At 37.4% G+C, this 26,486-nt stretch overlaps 1 protein-coding gene across 1 annotated transcript; it reads left to right on the top strand.

Moving 5' to 3' along the window:
• Positions 1-2,311: 2,311 nt before the first annotated feature.
• On the top strand, positions 2,312-26,486 carry LOC144434474 (uncharacterized). Its single transcript, XM_078122927.1, has 13 exons — positions 2,312-2,458; positions 5,199-5,355; positions 8,979-9,129; positions 11,430-11,566; positions 12,403-12,541; positions 15,329-15,412; positions 15,881-16,014; positions 16,263-16,351; positions 16,679-16,838; positions 17,743-17,850; positions 20,892-21,050; positions 24,644-24,739; positions 25,997-26,486. The coding sequence occupies exons 2-13, from the start codon at positions 5,200-5,202 to the stop codon at positions 26,069-26,071; spliced, it is 1,488 nt and encodes a 495-aa protein (XP_077979053.1). The 5' UTR covers positions 2,312-2,458; position 5,199; the 3' UTR covers positions 26,072-26,486.

Genomic DNA, 26,486 nt, shown 5'->3' with positions numbered 1-26,486 from the left:
GTGAAAAATAAAAATATTGCAAATTTACAACTTTTAGTGATTGTTAGCCATTTCTAAATGAGCAATGAGGTCATGTGACCAAATTATTTATTTTTTTGGTCCTCTGTGTTACACAGAGTTGGAAACCTGTACACTCATTTTAGACAATGAGAAGTCACATTGGTCACAGTGCTCAAGTTGTATGTTATTTTCACGTTTTGAATTTCTGGAAGATGTTTCGGATAACCATACGTTTACCACATACAGTCAGTATTTAATGAAAAATAAAGATCATTTTATGTCATAGCAATTATTTGTTGTTATATATGTGTATGCTAAGGCACAACCAATTGATACTGAGTAATGGCATGATATGAAACTCAACATCTTGCGTTTCACCTTCAAAAATACAGAAAAACTAGCATAAAAGCTATGATTTTTGTGTATTGAAGGCCATTTTGAATATTTAGTGGGGTCATGTGACATAAATTTCCATATTTTTAGGATCAGTGTTTCATTTTTATCAAAACATGAGGTCACATGATCATATTGTTATATGTTGATTCCAAAAATATATGGTTATATATGGTCAAACTTGGTCAGTTTGGATTCAAGCACTCTTATAATATGACACTTTCACTTTTTGAATGTCATGCTAATGTATCAAATTACCATATGTTTACCATGTACATGATGACTAAAAATGATGACTAATAATTTGAGCCTAAATATTTACCTATTGTATATTATTTGCAGATCATTCCACAGGTTTATGACATTGAACAAAAAAGTGCAATGAAAAATGAAGATTTTTTTAGGTTCACCAATACAAATTGAAAAATGTGAGAAATTCAATAACTTTATTGTAGTGGCGGCCATTTTGAATATTTAATGAGGTCACATGATCATATTGTTATAAGTTGATTCCAAAAATATATAGTTATATATAGTCAAACATGGTCAGTTTGGACTCCATCCTGTAATATGATACCTTCACTCCCTGAATCCCATGCAAATGTACCAAATTACTAGTACCATAAGCTTATGTTTAGCAGATACTCTATGGCCGAAAATCAAATTTCTATATCTAAATCTTTAAATATTTTGTAATGTTTCCATGTTATTCCATATGCTTTAGACATTGAAGACTAAAATGGAACAAAAATTTGAGAATTTTTTACTCTCACCAATACAAATTGAAGAATGTGTGTACAATTCAATAACTTTATTGTGGTGGTGGCCATTTTGAATATTTAATGAGGTCACATGAAAGAGAATCTTACTTGTTTATGCATGATCGACTGTGTGTCCAGTGTGATAATCTCCCAGAAGATGACAGATAAAGCAAACTGTGATCTCTCACCAATTATAAGATTAGGGGTGTTGTAATTTAGATAAGAAGAGAAGAATGGACAAGGTGTCTTTATTTAGTCAAAAAAGTGAGAATTACATACAGCCTCAGACCACTAACGAATCTTTAGTGGTCTGAGATACAGCTGAAAGTAGACAGGGATAGAGAAAAAAAGTGTTATATCACCACAAAACTCAATGAGTGAATTGATAAATATCACACACAAAATAAGTTACATTGCACCACAAAAAATGATCATTCAATCGCTCAATCATTCAACCAAATAATAAATCAATCAATAAATCGATCGATTGATCGATTAATCAATTACATGATCGCTACCCCCGTGGTAATACATTATGCATTATGTATAGTTATGTTTGAGCGTCACTCCAGGTGAAAGTGTATAGATAAGAAACAGGGACAAGAATAAATAACATAGTTCAGACAAGGTCATGCCACTGTAGAAATGGATTTCTCCTTCCATCAAAATCTAAAACAAAATGACCCCTATCCAAAATTTTCAAAACAGGATGACCCCGGGCCCCACACTGCCAATTACAAAAACAGAGTGACACCCCTAGCAATCCATCGCCCCCAGGCCGAAGAAACTGTCCAGTCCCTACCGATGAAATGTAACAAAATACTAATGGTAACTCACACAACATAAACGACATGTACATCAACGTTCACACACAAAAGAGACCGACAGGGCACAAGAATTATTTGATTAAGTTTTATTTATGAAGTTTCACTAGTTATATACAACTGTCACATGATATATAAATAATAATTATTATTAGTAAACAACCTCCACATAGTTGCCATATGTCACTTTGCACAGAAAGCTATTATATTAACAAAAAATCAACGTGTCCGTACTCTGAAATGAAGTGATATTTATCCCATCTTTTCTGCAAAGAGCAGGGGGTATGAATTACTTCCGTCGTGTCCGAGGTCGTGGGTTATGGGGCATGATGAATGTGTTTACCTGACAACGTGACAGCAAAACATAGGTATTGAAAGTCAAACCACGGTGACGTCGTGATAACTGAAGCCGAATCCAACCCGTACACGTGTATCAAACGACTCTACTGATACAAGGAAGTTCAAAGGTGTGACCACAGGGTAAGTAGGTGGGTTTTGTTAGCAAGTTCAGTGATACATGTAAATGCGTTACCATGGCAGTTGAAATGTTTGGTCTTGTAATGGCGATATTATATATAGACCTAGCCTAATGGTCAGAGTCAGTCACGTACAGTTTATTTTGCAGGTGGTAACCACACAAGTCTTACACCCTTTCTCATTTGAAAGTACGTTCCCCAAGGTGATGCCTTAACAAACAGTGAATTGGCAGAAATCATATTGAATCACACGTATTTACCTATTCAATCTTATCTAACCGTTCACGTTATACTTTTTTTAACCTCTTGATTGTCAAAAAATGGGTTGTTCGTGTTTTTCCCCATTTTACTGCCTTTATTTTAGTTTACCATACTTGTCTACTTGGCAACAAAAATATTTCACGAAACATTTGAGGACATTATTTAACGCAAGTTACCTCAAGATCAGTGCATATACAAGTATGCTGGTATAAAATAACAGGAACTATAGAAAACGTTGTCTACGGCCTTTCAAGCGTGCGACGACCAAACTTATGTTTGCTAAGTAATGGGATAGTGAGAGTAACATAGATATGAAAGACATGCTATAAATAAACTTAGAGGGGTCAGAATGTAGTAGTTACAAACTATTAGGTAACAGATTCAACTTTTAGTCGCCCAGAACTTAATCAAAGTGACGAAATTTATTCATTTGTTTTTATCTCAAAAATAGTATATAGATTTAATATATGATGCCTGACTCGTGACCTGGGATCCGGCCCTTCATTATGCGTAGATGCGATGAAATGGCCACTCATGCCTAAAAGGAGCAGAGATTAGTCTTATGATTTGATACTTAATGGATATTTTGTTTCATTTTGAAATATATTAATAACATATAGAATATTAACCGGTACAGCTTTCATTAATTACTAAATTATGATATAGTTATGACATTATGACTTAATATTTTGATTTCCAAAAATGTCAAAATATGAGTGACCCCTTCATCTTTAAATTGTTAATGTTTCAATCTTCTCTGTGTTGACACCAATTTGCTTATGAAAAATAAGCTTATTGGCTTCAGTTCTGTCACATATAAGGAAGAAGAAAGTGGTTTGGTTTGGTTTGACAAGTGCATATACTGCATACCGACTTCAGAAATGTTGTATCGGATTACAGACAATGTGTGCCACTTCAAATTAACGATTCAGCTCTCAAAATTATCACAATCAGTGTTTACTTTAAAACACTCCATATATTCGGTATGGTGATCACTGTGTTTGCCCAATTTAACATTGAAAGTACTCCAAGTTAATACATCAATCCTGATCAAAAAAAGTTGAGTGGGATGTGGACTGTCATAGAATCGTATCGTACATTGTTGTCGCAACGTAACAATAACCGTATTAGTCTTTATTTTTGTACTTTTCATTTCTTATAATTGTATATCAGAAATTATACACTTAGTGTTTGAATTACTTCCAGTGAAATTTCCTAGCTTTACATATAATATCTGCCAACGTGGTTACACAAACGAGTAGACAGTGAACGTACAAGTTACCTCAGTGTATACACTATACGTACGTGAACTATTATATATCTGTTGTATGGAACCCGTCAAGCGTGCCAAAAATAAAGTTGTTGCGAGGCAACCGTCAAACACCTACGTTAACGCTTTGATGTAATATAAAAGACCATGCCCCCAGCTTGGTCGTCTCACGACCTTTACATAATAACTTTTACGTAGCCAGACTGTAAGCACCAGACATTCAATATGGCATTGTATTGTAACTAGTTATAACCAGCGATATACAAGACTCAGCTGTAAGGCAAAACTTAATCAAAATAGCGAAGTTTACAAGTTATTACATTACAAGTTACATACATACATACATACATACATACATACATACATGTACATACACACACGTATGTATGTATGTATGTATGTATGTATGTATGTATGTATGTATGTATGTATATATACGTACGTACGTACGTACGCACGTACATACATATATACATAATCTGAGATAATCTGAGATCATTTGTCGCGAGAGGTCGTTTACAGCTCCTGCAGTGCGAAAGTCTCATGACCCTGTACTATCCAGAGTCGTACACTAAATCATGTAAAATATGCAATCATCCCACTGAAACAGTATCACACATTTTGAATGGCGGTACGAAATTCCAGAAACTATACCAACAAAGACACAATAGAATAGTTGATTTAATCTTCGGTAAAATCGCGAACAGTAATCCTGGCAAGGAGACATTTAAAGACACTGTGTTAAAACCTGAAATGTTTGATGCCCATATCAGAACTCAGAAATGTACATCATAAAGTCACAAGTGGTTTGATCAAAGCTGGTTTAAATAGAAGGAATTCCAAATCCATCACCAAATATTGTAGTGTAAGCTCAATAATAGGTTCTCACAAAATTTGGAGATTGAGATGTAGGTACTATAACAACCAGATATCACGCGAACGTTTGTCATAAGTGACCAACAGAAACTCGTTCACTAGTCACTATGATTTCCTGCAAGGTATTGTGTGTGTATTCTGTAAAGGAATTATGTAAATACTTTACCTGTACATGCTATTTTCATGTAAGTTGCAAATAAAAGAATTTGATATGTATGTATGTATGTATGTATGTATGTATGTATGTATGTATGTATGTATGTATGTATACGTACGTACGTACGTACGTACGTACATACATACATACATACACAGTGAACTTGTCTTCTATTGGAAGGATGGGCAACAGCGAAACTAAACTGACAAGACACCTTCGTTCCACCGACACTTTTAAAGCCACGGACGATGATCTAGCAAAGTATGAATTCCCCTTTGAAAATCTAGTCCTTGATGGTGGAGGAGCTAAGGGTTTGGCACATGTAGGAGTCATCAAGGTAAGTTTAAATATGAACAATACTAAATAAAACTGTTCATCTGATCTATATTTGAACACACTTCTTCAGGGCAGGTTTTAGTTGGTGGGGGAATATGAGGGTACATCCATATTCTTAACTGCAACCTCTCCCACTTATACCCTCTACTCTATTCCACTTCCACCCTCCACCTTTAATGTCATGTATCCTATCTTGCTGCTAATCGTCCTACTTCTTCTACACTCTGTCATCTACCCTATTCGGTTTCTACCTACCATGCTTCCTATTTTACGCTCTACACTACCCAACTTCTACCCACCACCCTATCCTACTTTTACCGTCTACGCTACCCAACTTCTACCCACCACCCTATCCTACTTTTACCGTCTACGCTACCCAACTTCTACCACCACCTAACCCTACTTCTACCCACCACCCTATCCCTCTTCTGCCCACCATCCTACCATACGTTTACCCACGAACCTACCCTACTTCTACACACCACTCTACCCTACTTCTACCCTCCACTCTATCCTACTTCTACCCAACACCCTACCCTACCGCTATCCATCACTCTACCCTACCAACCACTCTCCCCTACATCTACCCTCCACCCTACCCTACTTCTACCCACTATTCTACACTACATCTACCCACCACTCTACCCTACTTGTACACACATCACCCTACCCTACTTCTACCAACTGCAACTCTACTCTACATTTACCCCACCTCTATCCTACTTCTACCCACCACCCTACCCTACCCTACTTCTACCCACCACCATGCCCAATTCTACCTTTTCCGAATTCTACCTTCCATCCTACCCAACCTCTACCTTCCACGTTTCCTTACTTTTAACCTCCTCTCCATTAGATCACTGCCGTCCATTATATCATCCTACCCTTCACCCCATTCTACTTCTACCCTTCATCCCATTGTACAATGTACTTCTACCCTTCACTTATTCTACTTCTACCTCCACCCCGTTCTACTTCTACCCTTCATCCCATTCTACTTCTACCCTTCATCCCATTGTACAATGTACTTCTACCCTTCACTTATTCTACTTCTACCTCCACCCCGTTCTAATTCTACCCTTCATCCCATTCTACTTCTACCTCCATCCCATTCTACTTCTACCCTCCATCTCATTCTACTTCTACCCTCCATCCCATTCTACTTCTACCCTTCACTGCATTCTACTTCTACGTCCATCCCATTCTACTTCTACCCTCCATCCCATTCTATTTCTACCTCCATCCCATTCTACTTCTACCCTCCATCCCATTCTACTTCTACCCTTCATCCCATTATACCTCCATCCCATTCTACTTCTACCTCCATCCCATTCTACATCTACTCTCCACCCCATTCTACTTCTACCCTCCATCTCATTCTACTTCTACCCTTCATCCCATTCTACTTCTACCTCCATCCCATTCTACTTCTACCCTCCATCTCATTCTACTTCTACCCTCCATCCCATTCTACTTCTACCCTTCACTGCATTCTACTTCTACGTCCATCCCATTCTACTTCTACCCTCCATCCCATTCTATTTCTACCTCCATCCCATTCTACTTCTACCCTTCATCCCATTATACCTCCATCCCATTCTACTTCTACCTCCATCCCATTCTACATCTACTCTCCACCCCATTCTACTTCTACCCTCCATCCCATTCTACTTTTACCCTTCATCCCATTCTACTTCTACCCTTCAGCTTATTCTTCTTCAACCCTTCATCTCATTCCACTTCTATACCCAGCCTATTTCATTTCTATGCTAACTTACCCTATTTCTACCCATCACCCTACCTCTACCCCTATCTCCTTCTACCCTCCACCCTACCCCAGCTCTACCCACCACCCTACCCTACATGTACCCACCACTCTACCTTACTTCTACCTTCAATCCTACCATTCTTCTACCCACCACTCTGTCCTACCTCTATCCTCCATCTTATCTACTTCTACCTTCTAACCTACTTCTACCCACCACCCTACCCTACGTCTACCCTCTATCCTACCCTACTTCTACCCACCACCCTACCTTACTTCTACCCTCCACTCTATCCTACATCTACACTCCACCCTACCCTACTTCCAACATTCGTCCTACCCTACCTCTACCCACCACCCTACCCTACCTCTACCCACCACCTAACCCTACTTCTACCCACCACCCTATCCCTCTTCTGCCCACCATCCTACCATACGTTTACCCACGAACCTACCCTACTTCTACACACCACTCTACCCTACTTCTACCCTCCACTCTATCCTACTTCTACCCAACACCCTACCCTACCTCTATCCATCACTCTACCCTACCAACCACTCTCCCCTACATCTACCCTCCACCCTACCCTACTTCTACCCACTATTCTACACTACATCTACCCACCACTCTACCCTACTTGTACACACATCACCCTACCCTACTTCTACCAACTGCAACTCTACTCTACATTTACCCCACCTCTATCCTACTTCTACCCACCACCCCGCCCAATTCTACCTTTTCCGAATTCTACCTTCCATCCTACCCAACCTCTACCTTCCACGTTTCCTTACTTTTAACCTCCTCTCCATTAGATCACTGCCGTCCATTATATCATCCTACCCTTCACCCCATTCTACTTCTACCCTTCATCCCACTGTACAATGTACTTCTACCTCCACCCCGTTCTACTTCTACCCTCCATCCCATTCTACTTCTACCCTCCATCTCATTCTACTTCTACCCTCCATCCCATTCTACTTCTACCCTTCACTGCATTCTACTTCTACGTCCATCCCATTCTACTTCTACCCTCCATCCCATTCTACTTCTACCCTCCATCCCATTCTACTTCTACCCTTCATCCCATTATACCTCCATCCCATTCTACTTCTACCTCCATCCCATTCTACATCTACTCTCCACCCCATTCTACTTCTACCCTCCATCCCATTCTACTTTTACCCTTCATCCCATTCTACTGCTACCCTTCAGCTTATTCTTCTTCAACCCTTCATCTCATTCCACTTCTATACCCAGCCTATTTCATTTCTATGCTAACCTACCCTACTTCTACCCATCACCCTACCTCTACCCCTATCTCCTTCTACCCTTCACCCTACCCTACATGTACCCACCACTCTACCTTATTACTTCTACCTTCAATCCTACCATTCTTCTACCCACCACTCTGTCCTACCTCTATCCTCCATCTTATCTACTTCTACCTTCTAACCTACTTCTACCCACCACCCTACCCTACGTCTACCCTCTATCCTACCCTACTTCTACCCACCACCCTACCTTACTTCTACCCTCCACTCTATCCTACATCTACACTCCACCCTACCCTACTTCCAACCTTCGTCCTACCCTACCTCTACCCACCACCCTACCCTACCTCTACCCACCACCTTACCCTACCTCTATCCAGCACCCTGCCCTACCTCTACCCTTCCTCTAACCTAGAAGGAGTGCGCGACAAAAATAGGAGTTTGAATGTTGAGATATAGAGTGACATTTGTTTTCTATACATTAAATAAATCGCGAAATGGCTAACCCCCCCACCCCAAGCGGGTTACAAACGACAGTTAGGATAGAAATAGAATTATGCAACATTTTCTTTTCCTCATTTCAGGTCCTCGATAATGTAGGAATATTAGCAAACCTGAAACGAATTGCTGGAACAAGCGTTGGTGGTTTACTAGCTTGTGCCTTTGCTATTGGTTACACTCCATATGAATGTATTGAACTAATGGGACGCAATGAGTTACAGAATGTCGCGTCTGGTAACGTATTTGATTTCCTTGAAACTTGTAGTATAAAAGCTATGCCAAAAAATAGCCTATCATCGCTGGTATTATCGGAAAGCCATGGAGAAGGATTTTTCTTTCTCATGTGAAACCATAAATTCGGTTGTGTCCACATATATATGGATATGGAAATTTCTTTTGGATATTTGATTAATTAAACAGATTTACTGGACCTTGCTACTTGCTAACAAAACAAACGCCAACAACAATGTGAAACAACATAGACCAAGTTCAACTTTGTAACTTGTCAATAATTGCAAAAAATAAATAAAAATAAAATAAAATAGAAAGCAAGTAAAAAGCGCCAGCTTGTTTATTGTACTTACAAGAAGTCATTTGTCAATTAAATGGCGACTTTGTCTGTGTTGTTCACATGATTTGAAATCTAATCTGTCTGTCTGTCTGTCTGTCTGTCTGTCTGTCTGTCTGTCTGTCTGTCTGTCTGTCTAGATCTGTCTGTGTGTGTGTGTGTGTGTGTGTCTGTCTGTCTGTCTGTCTGTCTGTCTGTCTGTCTGTCTATCTGTCTAGATCTGTCTGTGTATACACAATAACTAAAAACAATTGGACCGCCTAACAGAGTTTGATACACCACTTATGGTTACAGTTACCGCAAGAATTTGTTATGTTTTGGACAAAGATCCATGTATGCACTAACAAACTAAATTTAGACACATTTAAAAAACTATGTATGCTGAACTATGTCTAGTAATCATTTCTACACTCTAAACTCTATACTTTATCCTTAGACTCCACTAGAAGACTTTGAGTTTTACTACAGTATGGAAAGTTTGATGGCGAGCGACATTTATGCATTTTCTTTGTCAATTCCCAACAAAACGTATTTTACAATTGTGGTTTTATAACTGACTCACTAATGTATGTTTTTTTTTTGTAATATATTTTTTTCCTCTTCAGAATTTTCAGTAAGGGAACCTCCAGCAATTATAAGTGGGGCTGGGGAAGTAGGGGATGGGTCACTTATTATAAACCGGTCTACTGGGGAGGACCATATTTTTTGAAAATGGAAATCATGGAGGGTCACACTTTGCTTCACATTTTGCTTTAACTTTTTTATATCTAAATTTTGCATTATTTTGTGATTTTGACATGATCCCACCGATTCCAAATCCTACAGCTACCATACACCACCACGGCCACCATTGCAACGTACTATTATAACATCACTGAAATGCAGTCCATTAACTGTTAGTTGTGGTGTGATGAGAGAAGAGTGTCTCACAGTAGTAAAGGGGGAACTGAGTGGCAAGATATCGGGATAATATGGTGGAGTGGAGATGTCGACCTTGGTCCTTAGATTTTCAGTTGTGTGCTCATCTAATGTGTGGAGTTTTGGCCTGCAGTTCAGCCAATTACATACAAATGCAGTCAATGATTTAATACAAACGCAAACTAACTGTTGTGGTAATATGTAAAAGTGGGAAACAGCAAATGCCTTTATAAACTATGAATGTGGTGGGAACTTACTACAGAAAAAAACCCGTCTTTAGTGGGATTTGAACTCAGGCCCTCCTGACTACTAATCTTGAGCTTTAACAACTACGGTACGGCACAGGGGGCGCGGTGTTAAAAAATATTTTTATTCATTGAAATATTTGAAAAAAAGGGGGGTTCATATTTTACAGAAGGAAATTGAGGGCGGTCATTTTTAGCACAACAAACTAGGGGAGGGTAACATTTTATGCCACAGACCGGGCTTGATTTTCCTCGGCACTTGTAATTACTGAAGGCTCTCCCAATTTCTCAGGGCTTCACACTTCTTTGTTTAATTATTTAGTGGGAATTCACATTCAATATTTAGTCTCATTGGCATATTTGCCAACTTTGATTATGGAGATCGGGTAGCAGCAGAAATTCTAAGGAGATTGAACAGTCGAGTCTTTGAAGTTTTGAAATCACCATAGTTACATGAATCTGTTTACAATAATGAGCATATCACTTTATGTTATAAACCACCATCACATCACCGTAATGTTTTCCATTTTCTTCTTAGACAATAGACACGTCAGTCGAATGAGGCAGATGCTCAGCTTTGACTTTGACCTTGACATTCATCTACAATGTCCAATAATAATGCTAAATAAGTTTTGAAGTTTTGTACACAAAGTAGTAGTTCAGTATAAAAACGGTTTGAATGGATTGTGGATGAAGTTAGTGTTAATGTATGTTTTAGTAAATATTTGTTATATGCAACAAAAAGTTCTGTAACGTATTTTTGATTTAGAAATAATAATTCGCACAATGAATCTTTCCTTTAGACCATTGTTGTGGATACTGCAGTTTCTTACCAAATCTCCTTTGCGACTACGGTTGGAATCCTGGCAACAAATTGTTGAAGTGGTGTGAGAAATTGGTAGAAGCAAAAACAGGAGATAGACACACGACTTTCAAACAGGTATGCTATCAGTTTTATCATGGATATTGAGTTATTACAGATTGTTGATTTGGCCACATATCTTGTTTAGGCATTCAACAGCTAGTAATAAAATACACACACAGTGTACAATGCATATGATGTCTGTCTGTCTGTCTGTCTGTCTGTCTGTCTGTCTGTCTGTCTGTCTGTCTGTCTGTCTGTCTGTTTGTTTGTTTGTTTGTCTGTGTGTGTGTGTCTGTGTCTGTCTATGTGTGTTTGTGTTTGCCTGTATGTGTATGTATGTATGTGTGTATGTGTGTCTGTCTGTCTGTCCGTCTGCCCCCGTGTGTGTACTGTGTGTGTGTGTGTGTGTCTGTGTGTGTCTGTCTGTCTGTCTGTCTGTCTGTCTGTCTGTCTGTCTGTCTGTCTGTCTGTCTGTCTGTCTGCATGCATGCATGCATGCATGCATGTATGTATGTATGTATGTATGTATGTATGTATGTATGTATGTATGCATGCATGCACGCACCTACGTACATACATACATACATACATACATACACGCACGCATGCACGCACGCACACACACACGCACGCACACAAACACACACACACACACACACATACATACATACATACATACATACATACATACATACATACATACATGTGTAAATGTATGTACGTCCGCATGTGTGTATATGTATGTCTTCATAGTGATGAAGTTAAGAGTCTGATATTATATAAGTAACACTTTGCAACATGCGGGCATGACAATAGCATGACACACTGTAACATTTTACTTTGAAATGGTAGAATCGTTGAGTCTATCGCGCGATGTCTATATTATATTTATTTTCCTTTTTGTAACTCAGCTGTATGAGATGACCGGTGGAAAAGAACTATGTATAACAACAACAAATGTGAACAATATGCACACGGTCTACTGCCATGTGAAAACAACACCCGATATGCCAATAGCACTTGCTGTCCGAATGTCCATTTCCTTTCCTGGTAAGTCGACATACTTATAATTTACCATTATTAGAAACTGCCGTTCAGCTAAAATAGACCGTCGCCCTGCTCAACAAAAAATATGACTGGCATTGCTACATTCGGAAATGCTCATATCTTGATAGATTGTAGCCAGTGTGGCAAAATGTGTATTTTTTATTTTAATAAAAGAACAGTTTCTTTACTATTATGTTTTTATAAAAAAAAAATCAAACAACAACAATTGAATTGAATTGAAATGTATTCCACCAGAAAAGAAAAATATATACACAAAATTTGAAAGCAATGGGAAGAACATTTCTGGTGAGGGCCATGGAAATAGTTCCTATGAATTAGTCAATGGCCATGGACCGTACATGCGGTAATAAATACAAATTTGGGTTGGTACGAGTTTCACAATAACAACAAAAATGCAATTCTTAGTAAATAAAGAGATATGTTGGTGGCAAAAATAAATGGAGGCTCTTTAAAGTAACAAAAAAATAGTAAAATAAGAACAGGTAAGCACAAGTTCTATCATACAGAAATAAAATTACAGTGGCGAATTGAAAGAGACAACAGATAAAGGTTATTCCCACAGAAGATATGTCTTAAAGCTATGTCTATTGTTTATCGTTCTTACTGTCATGGGCACAGAGTTCCAGGTTTTAATAGATGCGTATTTGAAATTGTGTTGACTAATTGAGAGGTTAACCTTAGGGATTGGAAAGTTACCCCTGATGTTAGCACTGGTTGGATAGCTGCTATGGGACAACTGGTCTGTGATGTAATGGTCAAGAGTGTGTGTAAAGCGATTATGGTTTAGGTCGTAGATGTCGTGATGAACATGCAGGTCAGAAGTTTACAAAGTTTATAGATGTCAAGAATATTAAGTTGATTAAAGAGAGGAGTAGAGTGTGCATGGTAGTCAGAGAATGTTATGAGACGAACCATTTTCGTTTGTAGACAGAAAAGTGGGTCGAGTGGGTCAATATGTGACTTCCAAGTAAGGGAGGGATCAATTGCTCCGTCTAAGTAGGTGGCTGACAATACGCCCTCTACGGCAATATAAAGACGTCCTTCCACATGGCCTGATTTTTGGGGCGTCTTTATGACCATATAGTTTTTTTTTCGATATTAATTGTATGTTTGTTCGCATTGCACCATAGGTTGACTTTGTCAAGAGGTTTACTGAGAAGGGAAAGGTTAATATGTGTAGATGTAAAAGAACATACTAGACTAAGTCCATATATTTGTCTATTAAAAAACCTGCGAAGGTTTGTTATTGTAAACAAGTAAGACCACGAAGTGATTTGTAAACAACCTTAGTGAACAAAAATAATCACAACATTACCACCAATCCGTGCATGAATCTGTTATTTCACGACATATTGAGTCACCACCATCCATGCATAATTTGAATATTCAAGTTGTGTTTACGTGTGACTGAAAATGATTACTTCCGTTTACCCATGATGTTTTCAGTCACTTTCTGTACGTAGAAAAACAACCTTTTTAGAGATGATCGCACAATGTCACACAAGCTTAATAAGCGAACTTCGTTTGTATAAGGGGGAAGGGGTCTGGCGTCAATACTATTGCTGAACTTCATTTTCACACTTCAAACCAAATTTCGAAAACTTTCACGCCTTCATTGAAAAGCTTCTGTATTTACAAGTGAAATGTTGATAAGGCAAAAAAACAAAAAACAAACAAACAAACAAACATTGTGTGGTTCCGATTGTTTTCAATTTTAAAATAGGTGGGTAGGTAGACTTTTTTTTCTTTTTTATTATATTTATTTTTCATGTGTGAGTGTCTAATTCAGGTTTTCCAAAAGATTTCTGTGCTGTTTATTTCTTCCTATCTAATGTATAGCCATTACAGATTGGAAGTCTTTTAAGTTGATGTTAGTGTCCGCACCCAATATTTCTTGCGAGACTTCGCGATTTTATTATTATTTTTCTCGAATACATAAAAAGAAGTTTACGGTCGGCGTGAAAAACTGGGTGGGGTCGGGTAACCAGAACCAAGCAACTTTCTTTACATTTGGCCTAAGTTTATAAAGATTTACTACTAATGCGAGATACAGTGCTGGATTTTGATGTGTTTATTACCGTCATCTCAGTAAACAGGTTCATGAGGTTGGAACTTCACTTTTACGATCATGTTTTTACATTAGAGTGACCGTAGTGGTGTGACCACTGCAGTTTTGGTGATAGATTACATCATATGTAAACGTGCTATGTCTCACTTGTGAAAGTTCTTTTAGGGGGATAGGAAGGGGAGGGGGTTTTGTCCTAAACGAAAGATGTTTAATGAGCTTGTGCGACATTGTGCGATTGTCCCTTACATATCTTTAAAACACTTTTTGTTGTTCGGAGTAATGAATATACATATGCAATTGCAGGACTTTCTTTTACTCGTTTCACCTTTTTTCAAGTAGAAAAACAGTAAAGTTGCTTTGCCAATTAGGATGAAAACAACTAAATACCAATTTATCTTCCACATATGGCTACTTGGAAGTTGTTTCAAAGGAACTTGTCTATTTACATTTGGCCCCATGGATGAGCTTGTGAAATGTAGAATGCTTTCAATAAGAATTTAGGTGTATATTGATTTGTATTTTATTTTGATTCACCAAAGATGCATAACAAATAAAGTAATAATAAGTCACAAATTGATTTGTTATGCTAAAATATGTCTTCGGAATGAACATTCCAAAAATGATTACAAAATTATCATGTTGATGATACATAATACAAATATGTATGCATGTATATATATATATTAAATGTGCACTTTCAGGTTTTTACAGGCCTGTTACATACAAGAACGATTATTATGTTGACGGTGGAGTATTGGCTAATTATCCAATATTTTGTTTTGATGGTGAGTACATAACTGATAGAGAGAGAGAGAGAGAGAGAGAGAGAGAGAGAGAGAGAGAGAGAGAGAGAGAGAGAGAGAGAGAGAGAGAGAGAGAGAGAGAGAGAGAGAGAGAGAGAGAGAGAGAGAGAGAGAGACAGAGAGACAGAGAGAGAGGGGGAGGGAGGGAGGGAGGGCGGGCGGGCGGGAGACAGACAGACAGACTGACTGACCCTTGGATAGACCGACAGGACAAGACAGGCAGGAACCTACAGACACACCTCAGCCGTATAGGCAGAGACACAAAAAGGGGGGAATAGAGGGAGGAGAGGGACAAAGAAGAGAGAAAAGGAGGGTAAGAAAAAGTGTACGACCCCGTGCGGTTTATCATATTGTGAATTCAATAAACATTGGCCCAATCTTCGTTCTGTCTGATTGATTTTGAATCATTTTGTGTCACGGTTAACCATTGCAGTATGTTCTGTCTTGTAGGATGGTGGTTGTCTCTTAAACCTGAAGACAGTTTTCTTTTGAAGCTACAACCACTGGATACAATATACCGACTGTATGATAATAAAGTAAGGTTTGGCGAAGACCTTAATACGAAAACATTGGGTTCCACACTGGTGAGTTATTCATATGAAATGTATGAAAATATATAACTGTAGGACCTTTCAGGAAATGAGCAATTATGACTAAATGCTTACTCTGTCTGTCTGTCTGTCTGTCTGTCTGTCTGTCTGTCTGTCTGTCTCTCTCTCTCTCTCTCTGTCTCTCTCTCTCTCTCTCTCTCTCTCTCTCTCTCTCTCTCTCTCTCTCTCTCTCTCTCTCTCTCTCTCTCTCTCTCTCTCTCTCTCTCTCTCTCTCTCTCCAGATATCACAACGTGACAAAGAAGTGTATAGAAACGTTATGCAGGGATGTAACTCACCACCAGTCTATAGACCTGATACCAAACTGGCAAGGTACGCAAACGTATTAAAACTCAAACAATAATATGTGTACTTATACAGACGTTCTTGTGAATTGTTTCATTTCTCATAGCTATACATTCAATATCCAGTGATAACGGATCATGAAGTTGGTCATGGTCCTCGAGTAATATATGTGTTTCCTGCAGCTTCGTTTCTGGTTTGAATAATGTATTTGAATAACGAAGACATTAAAGGTGATTACTATAACACATGTCACCTTGTCAAGTAACGATAAATCATAGTCCCCGATCAACTCCTCCATTGCTTTTTCAACCAGGCTGAGTTCATTTATTTGTACTTTTCTTCCAACTGGAATAGAAACAAGACTGATTTTGACATGGAACACGGCGTCGTACACCGAGACAACTACTGCAAACTAGCAGGTGCAATGAACCAGTTACTACAAGTCCTTGCCGATAGTAATATTCAAACTGACCAGACCATCGACAGAGAAGACTTTGAAAGTACACTGTCAAAGGTAAATACGCGCTTTTGATAGTCCGAAAGGGACATGAAATGATTTGAACCAAAGTAAACCTAAAGAGCGATTGACATTTGCAAAATTTCTTGTCTGTCTGTCTGTCTGTCTGTCTGTCTGTCTGTCTGTCTGTCTGTCTGTCTGTCTGTCTGTCTGTCTGTCTGTCTGTCTGTCTGTCTGCCTGCCTGCCTGTCTGTCTGTCTGTCTGTCTGTCTGTATGTCTGTCTGTCTGTCTGTCTGTCTGTCTGTCTCTATCTATCTCGCTATGTATCTATCGAGTAACACAACTTTTTGAACTATATTATCTTAGCTATTATTTTAATATCGTGAACCATGCAATTGTACATATGTAGAATGCAGGAGGGGGACCGAGTGCAATATAATTGCACATATAAAATATATGCTCAACCTAGATTTCGGGGCTACCAAAATTCTTGGGTTCATTTCGGGAGTGAGCGGGGGAGGGGTGAACCTGTTGAGAGTGTGAGGGGGCTGCGAAATATATTTTCATCAAAATACTCTCCTCGGCCACACGCACCCCACCCCCTTGCCAGTAATTATGTTCGTTCTCTAGGTGGATCAGTGAAATGGTCAGGGTGTGTTGACATGTACAATGTGCATCTATCCATCTCTTATTATATATTCATCTATCTATCTTTTCATATCCCTTCACCCACCCACCTACCCACCTACCCATCTACCCATCCATCCAACCCTCAGACCGTCCATATAATTGGAATATAATAATTACAACGTACACGAAGTAATAGTGATGAAGTATTACAGCATAGATGCAGTAGAATGTTGATCCGGAATGATATTGCTCGACTTGCTGTATTGTATCAATGATACAATAAATTATTGTACTATGATTTGACATTTGCACTGTCTTCACATTGTCCAGGCCATACAGAATGGTACATTTACTGTTGAACATGGAAAACGTCTATTTGGCGACAAGTGGGATGTCAATACTGTCAGTGGTGGTTTAGATTTTGACAGAGACGGCAAGGTGTGTATGAAGTTTATGAATATGTTCATATAATATTTCTTTCTTTTATATTTTTTGTACGTGGGCCACGAGTATATTGATTGAAGTTATTGAGATCTTTGTATCTTTGGATAGAGAATAGAAAACCAAACGGCCCCAAAGATTGTGGACTATATTGTCTTTTGTCAGGCTTATATATATAGCTCAAGGGTGTTAGGAAATTTAATACAATTGGTCGAAAACTGAAATAACATACAATACAATTATCACCAGATTTAAATTGAATGTCCTTCCGTAAGGGTATCGTCTTGCTATCATAAATATATTTCAAACTCCCTGTTCAAACCACACATTGCGCCCTCACTGTGCACTGAATATATAGAGGTCAATGTAAAGGTCACCAGTATTACTACAATTTTGCGAAGTAATACACGTACGTAGGCTAGATCGAGAACAACAGTGTTGAAGATCAACAATTTATTTCCGTAGGCTTATAGATTTCATAATATTGTTATAAATCATACTTTATTACACCTGGTGAATGTGTTCAATGAAAGTGTATATTTCCCGAGATACTGCGTTAATTACAGGATCCCATGGCTCACACCAAACAGCAGTAGCTTGATATTGGGAGAAATTGCAAAACAACAAGGTAAAATTAGAAAGTTCGACGTTAATATCATACTTCCTAAACTTCTAATCGAAAATCTATGAGATCTTAATTGAATGCCTCATGTAAGGGAATCCCCAATTATGCAAATTACCCATTAAAATGATATTCAAGAAAATTATGGTAATGAACGTTTTTTGACAAAGCCTAAGTATTGACAATAATTAATTATGCAAAGTGTTCCCTAAATCTTTAGGTGAAATCGACGGCTTTTATAGTACATATGCACTCTGTTACATTTAACGTATATACTAAATTGTATGGAAATTGAAGTATGCAGTCTAAAGATATTGCCTAACTACCAAAACTCATTAATAAAGCAAATTATTTATTAACAGTGTAAGGTACATCAGCAAACATTATAGGATACATATGATTTGTTATGGTTAAAGTATGTACGAATGGTACTGAAATTTAAGTATGCAGTCTTAAGACATAGCCTAATTACCGAAACTCATTAATTATGCAAATTATTCTTTAACACTGTGAGGTACATCAATAAACTTTACAGGACATATGGGATTTATTAAGGTTAACGTATGTACTGAGTTGTATTGAAATTGTAGAATGTATTGTTAAGTTATAGCCTAATTACCGAAACTCATTAATTATGCAAATTATTCATTAACACTGTCAGGTACATCAACAAATCTTATAGGACAAATGTATTTTGTTATATTTAATGAATAAACTAAATTATATCAAAATTGAAGTATGCAGTCTTAAGCTATAGCCTAATTGCCTAAATTCATTAATTATGCAAATGATTCCTTAAGACTTAAAGTTACATCAACAAGCTTGATAAAGCATAATAATATATATTATATTATATCATGCTACTATGCGCTATTCTGATTGGATAATAACTGTGGCAAAAATCCCATTTTACCACGGCTGGCCGTGGTAAAATGGGCCCCTAAACTAGCATATGAATAGTACTCACAAAAATGAAGCTAGTGTTCGTTCTTATACCAATAAGTTAACACTTCTTCAGAGTAAAGGTATGTCAGGTATCATGTCCAATAGTTTGAGTTACAGTAGTCCAAATAATTCCACTGATGACCTTGCGATCGAAAGCAACGATCGATCAGTGGCTTCAACATCACTGGCCATGGCTGATAAGATACAAGTTCTCCCATGCAACGAGCCGTCTCAGCGTCCTGCTCTCGCTGAATCAAGCAACACCAATTTAACTTTTAACCATCAGTCAAGTGCGTCAGGATTATTTCAAAACTGTACATTTTCAGGTTCAGTCAATGTTCAATTTGTTAACCATTACATTAAAGTAGACTGTGTAACGTCGCGTCTCTGAATTACTGTTTCAAGCTTTCTCCGATTCAACTGATTCAACGCCGAGACATCTATTTTTAGCAGTGTACAAGATTGTATTGTTCTTATGTAAATATCCAAACAAAATTGTTACTTTCTTTGACCTCTTGCCCCGTTTTCTTTGTTGCTAGTATTCAACGCGTTTTCGTTATGCATTATCATGATGTAAATAAAGTAATTTATCAATGCAATGCAATGTAGTGTATGGTTTGTGTTCATGCAGTATGTGTATTTGTGCGGGCGACATGAACGTATCCACTCATCAAAATATGCTCGTTCCCGACGATCTATTACCGACGATCTTTTTCTGTAGGTGCAAAATTCGCCTTTTCAGGCATATAAATAACCACAGAATCACATTTAGAAGAAATAGACACATATTTTGATATAATATAATAGCAAAGTCGGGTATACACTCGAATTTGGTACAATTCGCTCCATATAGCACTCGCCATTCGGCTCGTGCTATATGTCGCGAATTGTACTAAAATCTTGTGCATACCCGCCTTCGGTGGGGGTTATTGCTTAAATATACGTTTTTTGATATTTGTACCAAATTACATGAAGTTTGAAACTTGAATACATAAGATATAGACTAATTGCTGAAAACTGTTGATTATGCAAATGAGTCATTAAAATTTATTGGATGTTTACCAAAACTAATCAGATCTTCCTTTTCCCATAAGGAAGATGTGTACCAAATTTCATATTAATTGACCCAGTCGTTTTGGAGAAAACGATGACACACACACACACACACACACACACACACACACACACACACACACACACACACATTTCAGCCCTATTATAATGTAGGTCTCCTTCCTTACGGAAGGAAAAAAACCGAAAGAACAATAAACAGAGACTAGACAATTTTCGAAACCAAAAGGCTCACAATATAAAAAAATATGGACAGGAAAAGATGTTTTTACTGGTACGATGTGTCGGAAATGCATGTCTTGTAAGTTGTTCAGTGTAACAGAAAGAGAAACACTCAGCACTCAATCTGACGGAAGTAAATTTTTAAGATTCAAAACACTCTTCGTGTGTTCTTTTGCAGATTACATACCAAGAACTTGTCAAGTTTGCCGAAGCTAAAGGTGTGCATATCCTAGAAAGATTTACCGGTGATAGACGAACAGACATTTACAGTGCTTTTGGTTTCGCCGGTGCCGTTATCAACACAATGTTGTTGAATTTGCAAAGAGGAAATATGACCGTAAGTAGAATATTTCCTTTCACTCAAGAGCAAGCTATATTGATTTTCAACAAAATGAAGCCATGCAAGAAAAAGAGTGTAAATGAGAGCATATTAAGATAGTAGTCCCAACTGATTTTCAGCCGACGAAATTCGGGTATAAAGTTCTTGTCACTATGAGTCGAAGACAAGTACAAATGTAATTTAAAGCTGCACTGTCTGCAACTGGAACATTTTTTGAAAAATATTTTGTTAGGTACAGCAACTTATTCGTAATATCGTACTGTGTGAAAAGTATTGCTAGCTCCACCTGTCGGTATTAAACGTATTTTTTGTAGCTGTGTACCCGACATTAAAATGAAATCAAATTGATTTTTGGGTTCGCACCCAAAAAATAGCACCCTCAAAGATGAGCACGATTTCACCCCGTTTCTGTGCTGCTTATGGATAATATCAACATGATTAAATGATTAACATGTACAATTTATAATTATTGGCATTTTAACTATTTTTAGTTCTGACAATGAAAATATTCTAATCGAAAAATTGATGACATCAGTGACTGTGATGTAGCTTATAAAGTTGTAGATTCTATGTGTAATGATGTTGTAAATATCATGCACGATTCATGTAAAAATGTCAAGTCTGGCAATAATCGTCGATATAAAGGGAGTGTCAAGAAAAATAATTGGTGGAATAATGATTGTCTTATGACGTGAAATAGACAACGTTTTTGGTTTAATATTTGGAAATCTTGTGACAGACCTGGCATAGGTCAAATTTATCTTTGCTACAAAGCAGCTAAAAAAGGCATATAGATATACCTATAAAAGAGCAATGAACAGTAGGTTGAACGGTTTACCTCATTTGATCAGTTCACTTTATACTTGGCGTTCTTTAAGAAATTTTTGGAATTGTATTCGAAAGTCGAAAAGTAATTTACATCAAAATAATGATACCTGTATTGATATTAAACAGTTTTATGATCATTTCACCAGTAAATTTAGTACGTCAAGTTGCACTAGCGACGTTATATCATCAGCCAAGGTAAGGAAATGTAACAACCTTAAGGATGTTGTTTTATCTGATTTTGTTATGTCCGAATCAATGCTTGTTAAGTATGTTAAGAAACTTAGATCTGGCTGTGCGCCTGGTGCAGATGGCATTATGTCTGAACACTTGAAATATGCGATCAACTCTAAGATTATTTTTCACTTGAGTGTAATGTATTCGATATGTTTTAAATTTGGTATTGTTCCTTTAACATTCACTAAAGGTCTGCTTGTACCACTAGTACTGTTGAAGAAAGCGACACTGGATCCTTCGATACCAAAACATTGCAGACCTTTGACTTTGTCATGTACCTTTTCTAAGATTCTTGAACTGTATATACTTGATGTATCTGGACAACATGAATTTAGTGATTTACAGTTCGGCTTTATTGCGGGCAGAGGAACATCTACTGCAGCTGCACTTGCAAATGATGTTATTTCTTATTGTACCAAACGAGGGTCACCTGTTTACACCTGTTCTCTTGATGCAGAAGGATCATTTGATGCTGCACCTCATGATATTTTGTTTTATAAAGCTATGGATGTGATTCCTGATCATTGCTGGATAATGTTGGTATATTGATACAGTCATATTACAGTACAGATTAAATGGGCCGCTAGATTGAGCAAACCAGTTACGGTGCGTGTGGGTACCCGTCAAGGGGAATTATCATCCCCCTTCCTTTTAAATATGTTTTATCAAGGTTTAGTTAATGAATTATCTGCATGTGTTGGTGGTATCAACATTAACAATATGTCTTTTAATGTTTTCTGTTATGCTGATGATTTAATGCTTGCCAGTTTGTCAGTTACTGGACTTCAAAATATGATTGACGTTGCACAGAGATATATCACTAATCATGGTTTACGATTCAATCCTCAAAAAACAGAATGTGTCATCTTCGGTCGTTGTACACTTAGTCCTCATCCATATTGGTTACTGGATGGTGTAAGACTTGCTCAGTGTGACAGCGTGAATTATTTAGGGTAACCATTACGCTTTCCTGTTCTAATCCAAACGAACACATTACGACTAGAATAAATGAATGCAGGAAGGCATGTTATGGATTTAAAAGTACTGGATTTAATAATTGTTCTTATAATAGTAATATGTTAGTTTACATGTGGAATGCTGCTATCAGATCAGTTTTAAGATATGGTATTAACTGTGTACATGTATCTAAATCATCTTTGAATGAGGCTGAAAAAATGCAGGCAAAACTACTTAAGGCTGCATTTGGCATTCATAAATATTGTAGAAGCACTCCCTTTCTGAATGCAATTAATGTGTTAAAAATTGAAAAGTCAGTGGAAATCAATTCCCTTACACTTATCAAATCGATTTTTAGTAATAATTCTCGTGCACGTTGTTTTTTATATGCATCTGTTTAATATGCAGTATTGTGCTAAGCTGAAGGGACACACTGATTTACTGTCCCGTACTCGGGCAATTTGTGTCAAAAATAATGTTTCATTTCTTCGCTATATGTTTGACATGCAATGCTCTAAATCTGTCTTAAGAAATCTGAAAACATCTTGTATGTCAGATGGGCTGACGGACAGTGTCAGACAGCTTTTATATGCGAAGGATCCACAGAGTTGTCAAATTCGTAGCATGTTGTTGATGCCATTTTGACATATTATTTTGTATGATTGTAATGTATCGTGTTTTCTTTTTTTTCATTGTTGGTTTCTCTTCTTGTGAAGGCTTAATAAATAAATAAATAAATAAATAAATAAATAAATAGATAAATAAAAAATGATGCTCTGACAGTTACAACTAGTACATTTTTAATAAGCAGCGACAGATTCAAAACCGAGATTTTTTTCAAGTTTCAAACTTGCCACTACACTACCTACAGGTACATTGTTTTTATGTAACATTCACCAACAGTGACTATATCTTTGGTTATTTGATGAAAAAAATGTGCCAGTTACAGCTGCTAGTGCGCAAGTTTCAGTCTCTCACGAATATTCTGCCTACATAAAGACCAGTTATTTAAGAATTACGTAACTATACATTAAGAAAATATTGGCGGTTATGAACGTGTATGTACATTTCGAGCACCACAAAAGTAATGACTTGGACGTGGGATTTGAAATAAATACCCTATTTTCTATTCGAACACGTGAACTTGCTTTGCGTATGGTGTAGCTGATAAACATACTTGCATCGCGTCCTCTAACTGATAGCAAATTTGTAGACTGGATTCTCAATTGTATGGTACAAAATATTAGTACAGAAAATAAGGCAACTAAGATAGATGCAAACTAAAACTATTCTTCCAAGATGTTTATATATAAGCTATCAATGAATAGTCACTAAATTACATTCACAGCAGAGTGGCGCCTCTGATAGCAACCATTCCTCAAAGGGCGGGGCATTCACCTTCATTCAATATTTACACTATTTTGATTAAAGGCGCTTTTGACTTGATATAACCATGGCACTGCTATCACCCACTAATGGGTAATCTATCATATATAACAACAATAGAATTGTTAGTTTACCTACAGCTTGTTTTCCGTAGTAATAACTTTTACATTTTTTTTAACACGAAGGAATCTGACCTGGAGCGTTCGATAGTAGTTGATGCTGATTACCTAGATACTCTGGATATGAAATTGGACATGTTAGATAAAGCTTTCGCAATAGAGGTAGGTGTCGTGTTTACTTACAGATATAAGAGATATATGGAGATATTTAAAAATCTCCCGCCACAGTTTTTCCCATTACTCAAACAGTATCTGCTTACCACAATACTGACAGCTTGATACAAAACATTGTACCATTAATTCCTAGTACAAAACATTGTACCATTCCTAGTAGTACAAGGCAGTATCATTGCTAGTACAAAACATTGTGTCACTGCTAGTACTAGGCATTGTACCATTGCTAGTACAAGACATAGTACCATTGCTAGTACAAGACATAGTACCATTGCTAGTACAAGACATTGTACCATTGCTAGTACAAGACATGGTACCATTGCTAGTACAAGACATAGTACCATTGCTAGTACAAGACATGGTACCATTGCTAGTACAAGACATAGTACCATTGCTAGTACAAGACATAGTACCATTGCTAGTACAAGACACGGTACCATTGCTAGTACAAGACATAGTACCATGCTAGTACAAGACAGTGTACCATTGCTAGTACAAGACAGTGTACCATTGCTAGTACAAGACATAGTACCATTGCTAGTACAAGACATTGTACCATTACTAGTGCAAGCCATGGAACCATTGCTAGTATTAGACAAGCCATAGTACTGCTGCTAGTACAAAACATAGTACCGTTGCTAGTACAATCCATGGAACCATTGCTAGTATTAGACAAGTCATCGTACCGCTGCTAGTACAAGACATAGTACCGTTGCTAGTACAAGCCATGGAACCATTGCTAGTACAAGACATAGTAACATTGCTAGTACAAGTCATGGTACCATTGCTAGTACATAGTACCATTGCTAGTACAAAAAATAGCACCATGACGTAACAGATGTACTGTCTCACGTATTTGCATAGTATCATCTTGTAACCAGGATCTAAAGTTCATGAAAGTCAGTTTGCAAAAATATACATACATGATACACATCCAAGCTAGTTTGGGATGTCATTAAAAGTCAAGATATAGGTACAAATAAAGAGGTTTAGTGCCACAGAGACTGAATTTTTTTTCGAATTTTCTCAAAAAATTAAGTCATAATGCCATTTTCATATATTTATCCAGGGAGATTTTCTGCAAACAACATACAATAACACTATACCCATAAAGAATCATAACGTTACGGACTGTGTCTCTTTAGTGATTGACAAAAAACAAGAAAACTAGATAAAGATGGAAAGATCAAAACGACATGTGTTTCTAATGGTATCGTCTTTTTATTTTGATTTATATACGTACAGCAAGGAATGAAAGCGACAAGAACTTTTCTGGCCCAGTATATCGCACGGGAGTCACTTCCATCGAAATCGACATAGTGGTCATGATATCGCCGTCCATATTGAATGCTGGCACAGCTATTATCATCATCCTTCACTAGCACATTGCTGGAAACGTCTTTCTTCAGGGACTGTTTGTATATACCATTTCTTCATATACTAGGCACGATATTGTTACATTGTTACGTCTTCACTGTACACTGTTCGAATCGTTAGCTGACAAAATGATATAGTTTTTTTCTGTAGTCACCGTCTTCTTAATCTTGAATAAAGACCCTGAAGATTTGTATTTTCTTTCGTTAACGTACTGAAAAAGTGGAAAGATTTACTCAACGGGTTTACTTTGGTACTCCGATACCATAGGGTTTTACAATACACGAGAATTAGTGTATCCGTGATCAACTTGATACACTTTTAGAGGAAAAACGTGTAAAAAGGAAACGAGAATTGTGGA

Source organism: Glandiceps talaboti, chromosome 4 (assembly GCF_964340395.1).
Source record: "Glandiceps talaboti chromosome 4, keGlaTala1.1, whole genome shotgun sequence".
Taxonomy (NCBI): Eukaryota; Metazoa; Hemichordata; class Enteropneusta; family Spengelidae; genus Glandiceps; species Glandiceps talaboti.
The sequence above is the reverse complement of the archived record's forward strand: the minus strand, read 5'-3'. Positions and strand labels throughout refer to the sequence as shown.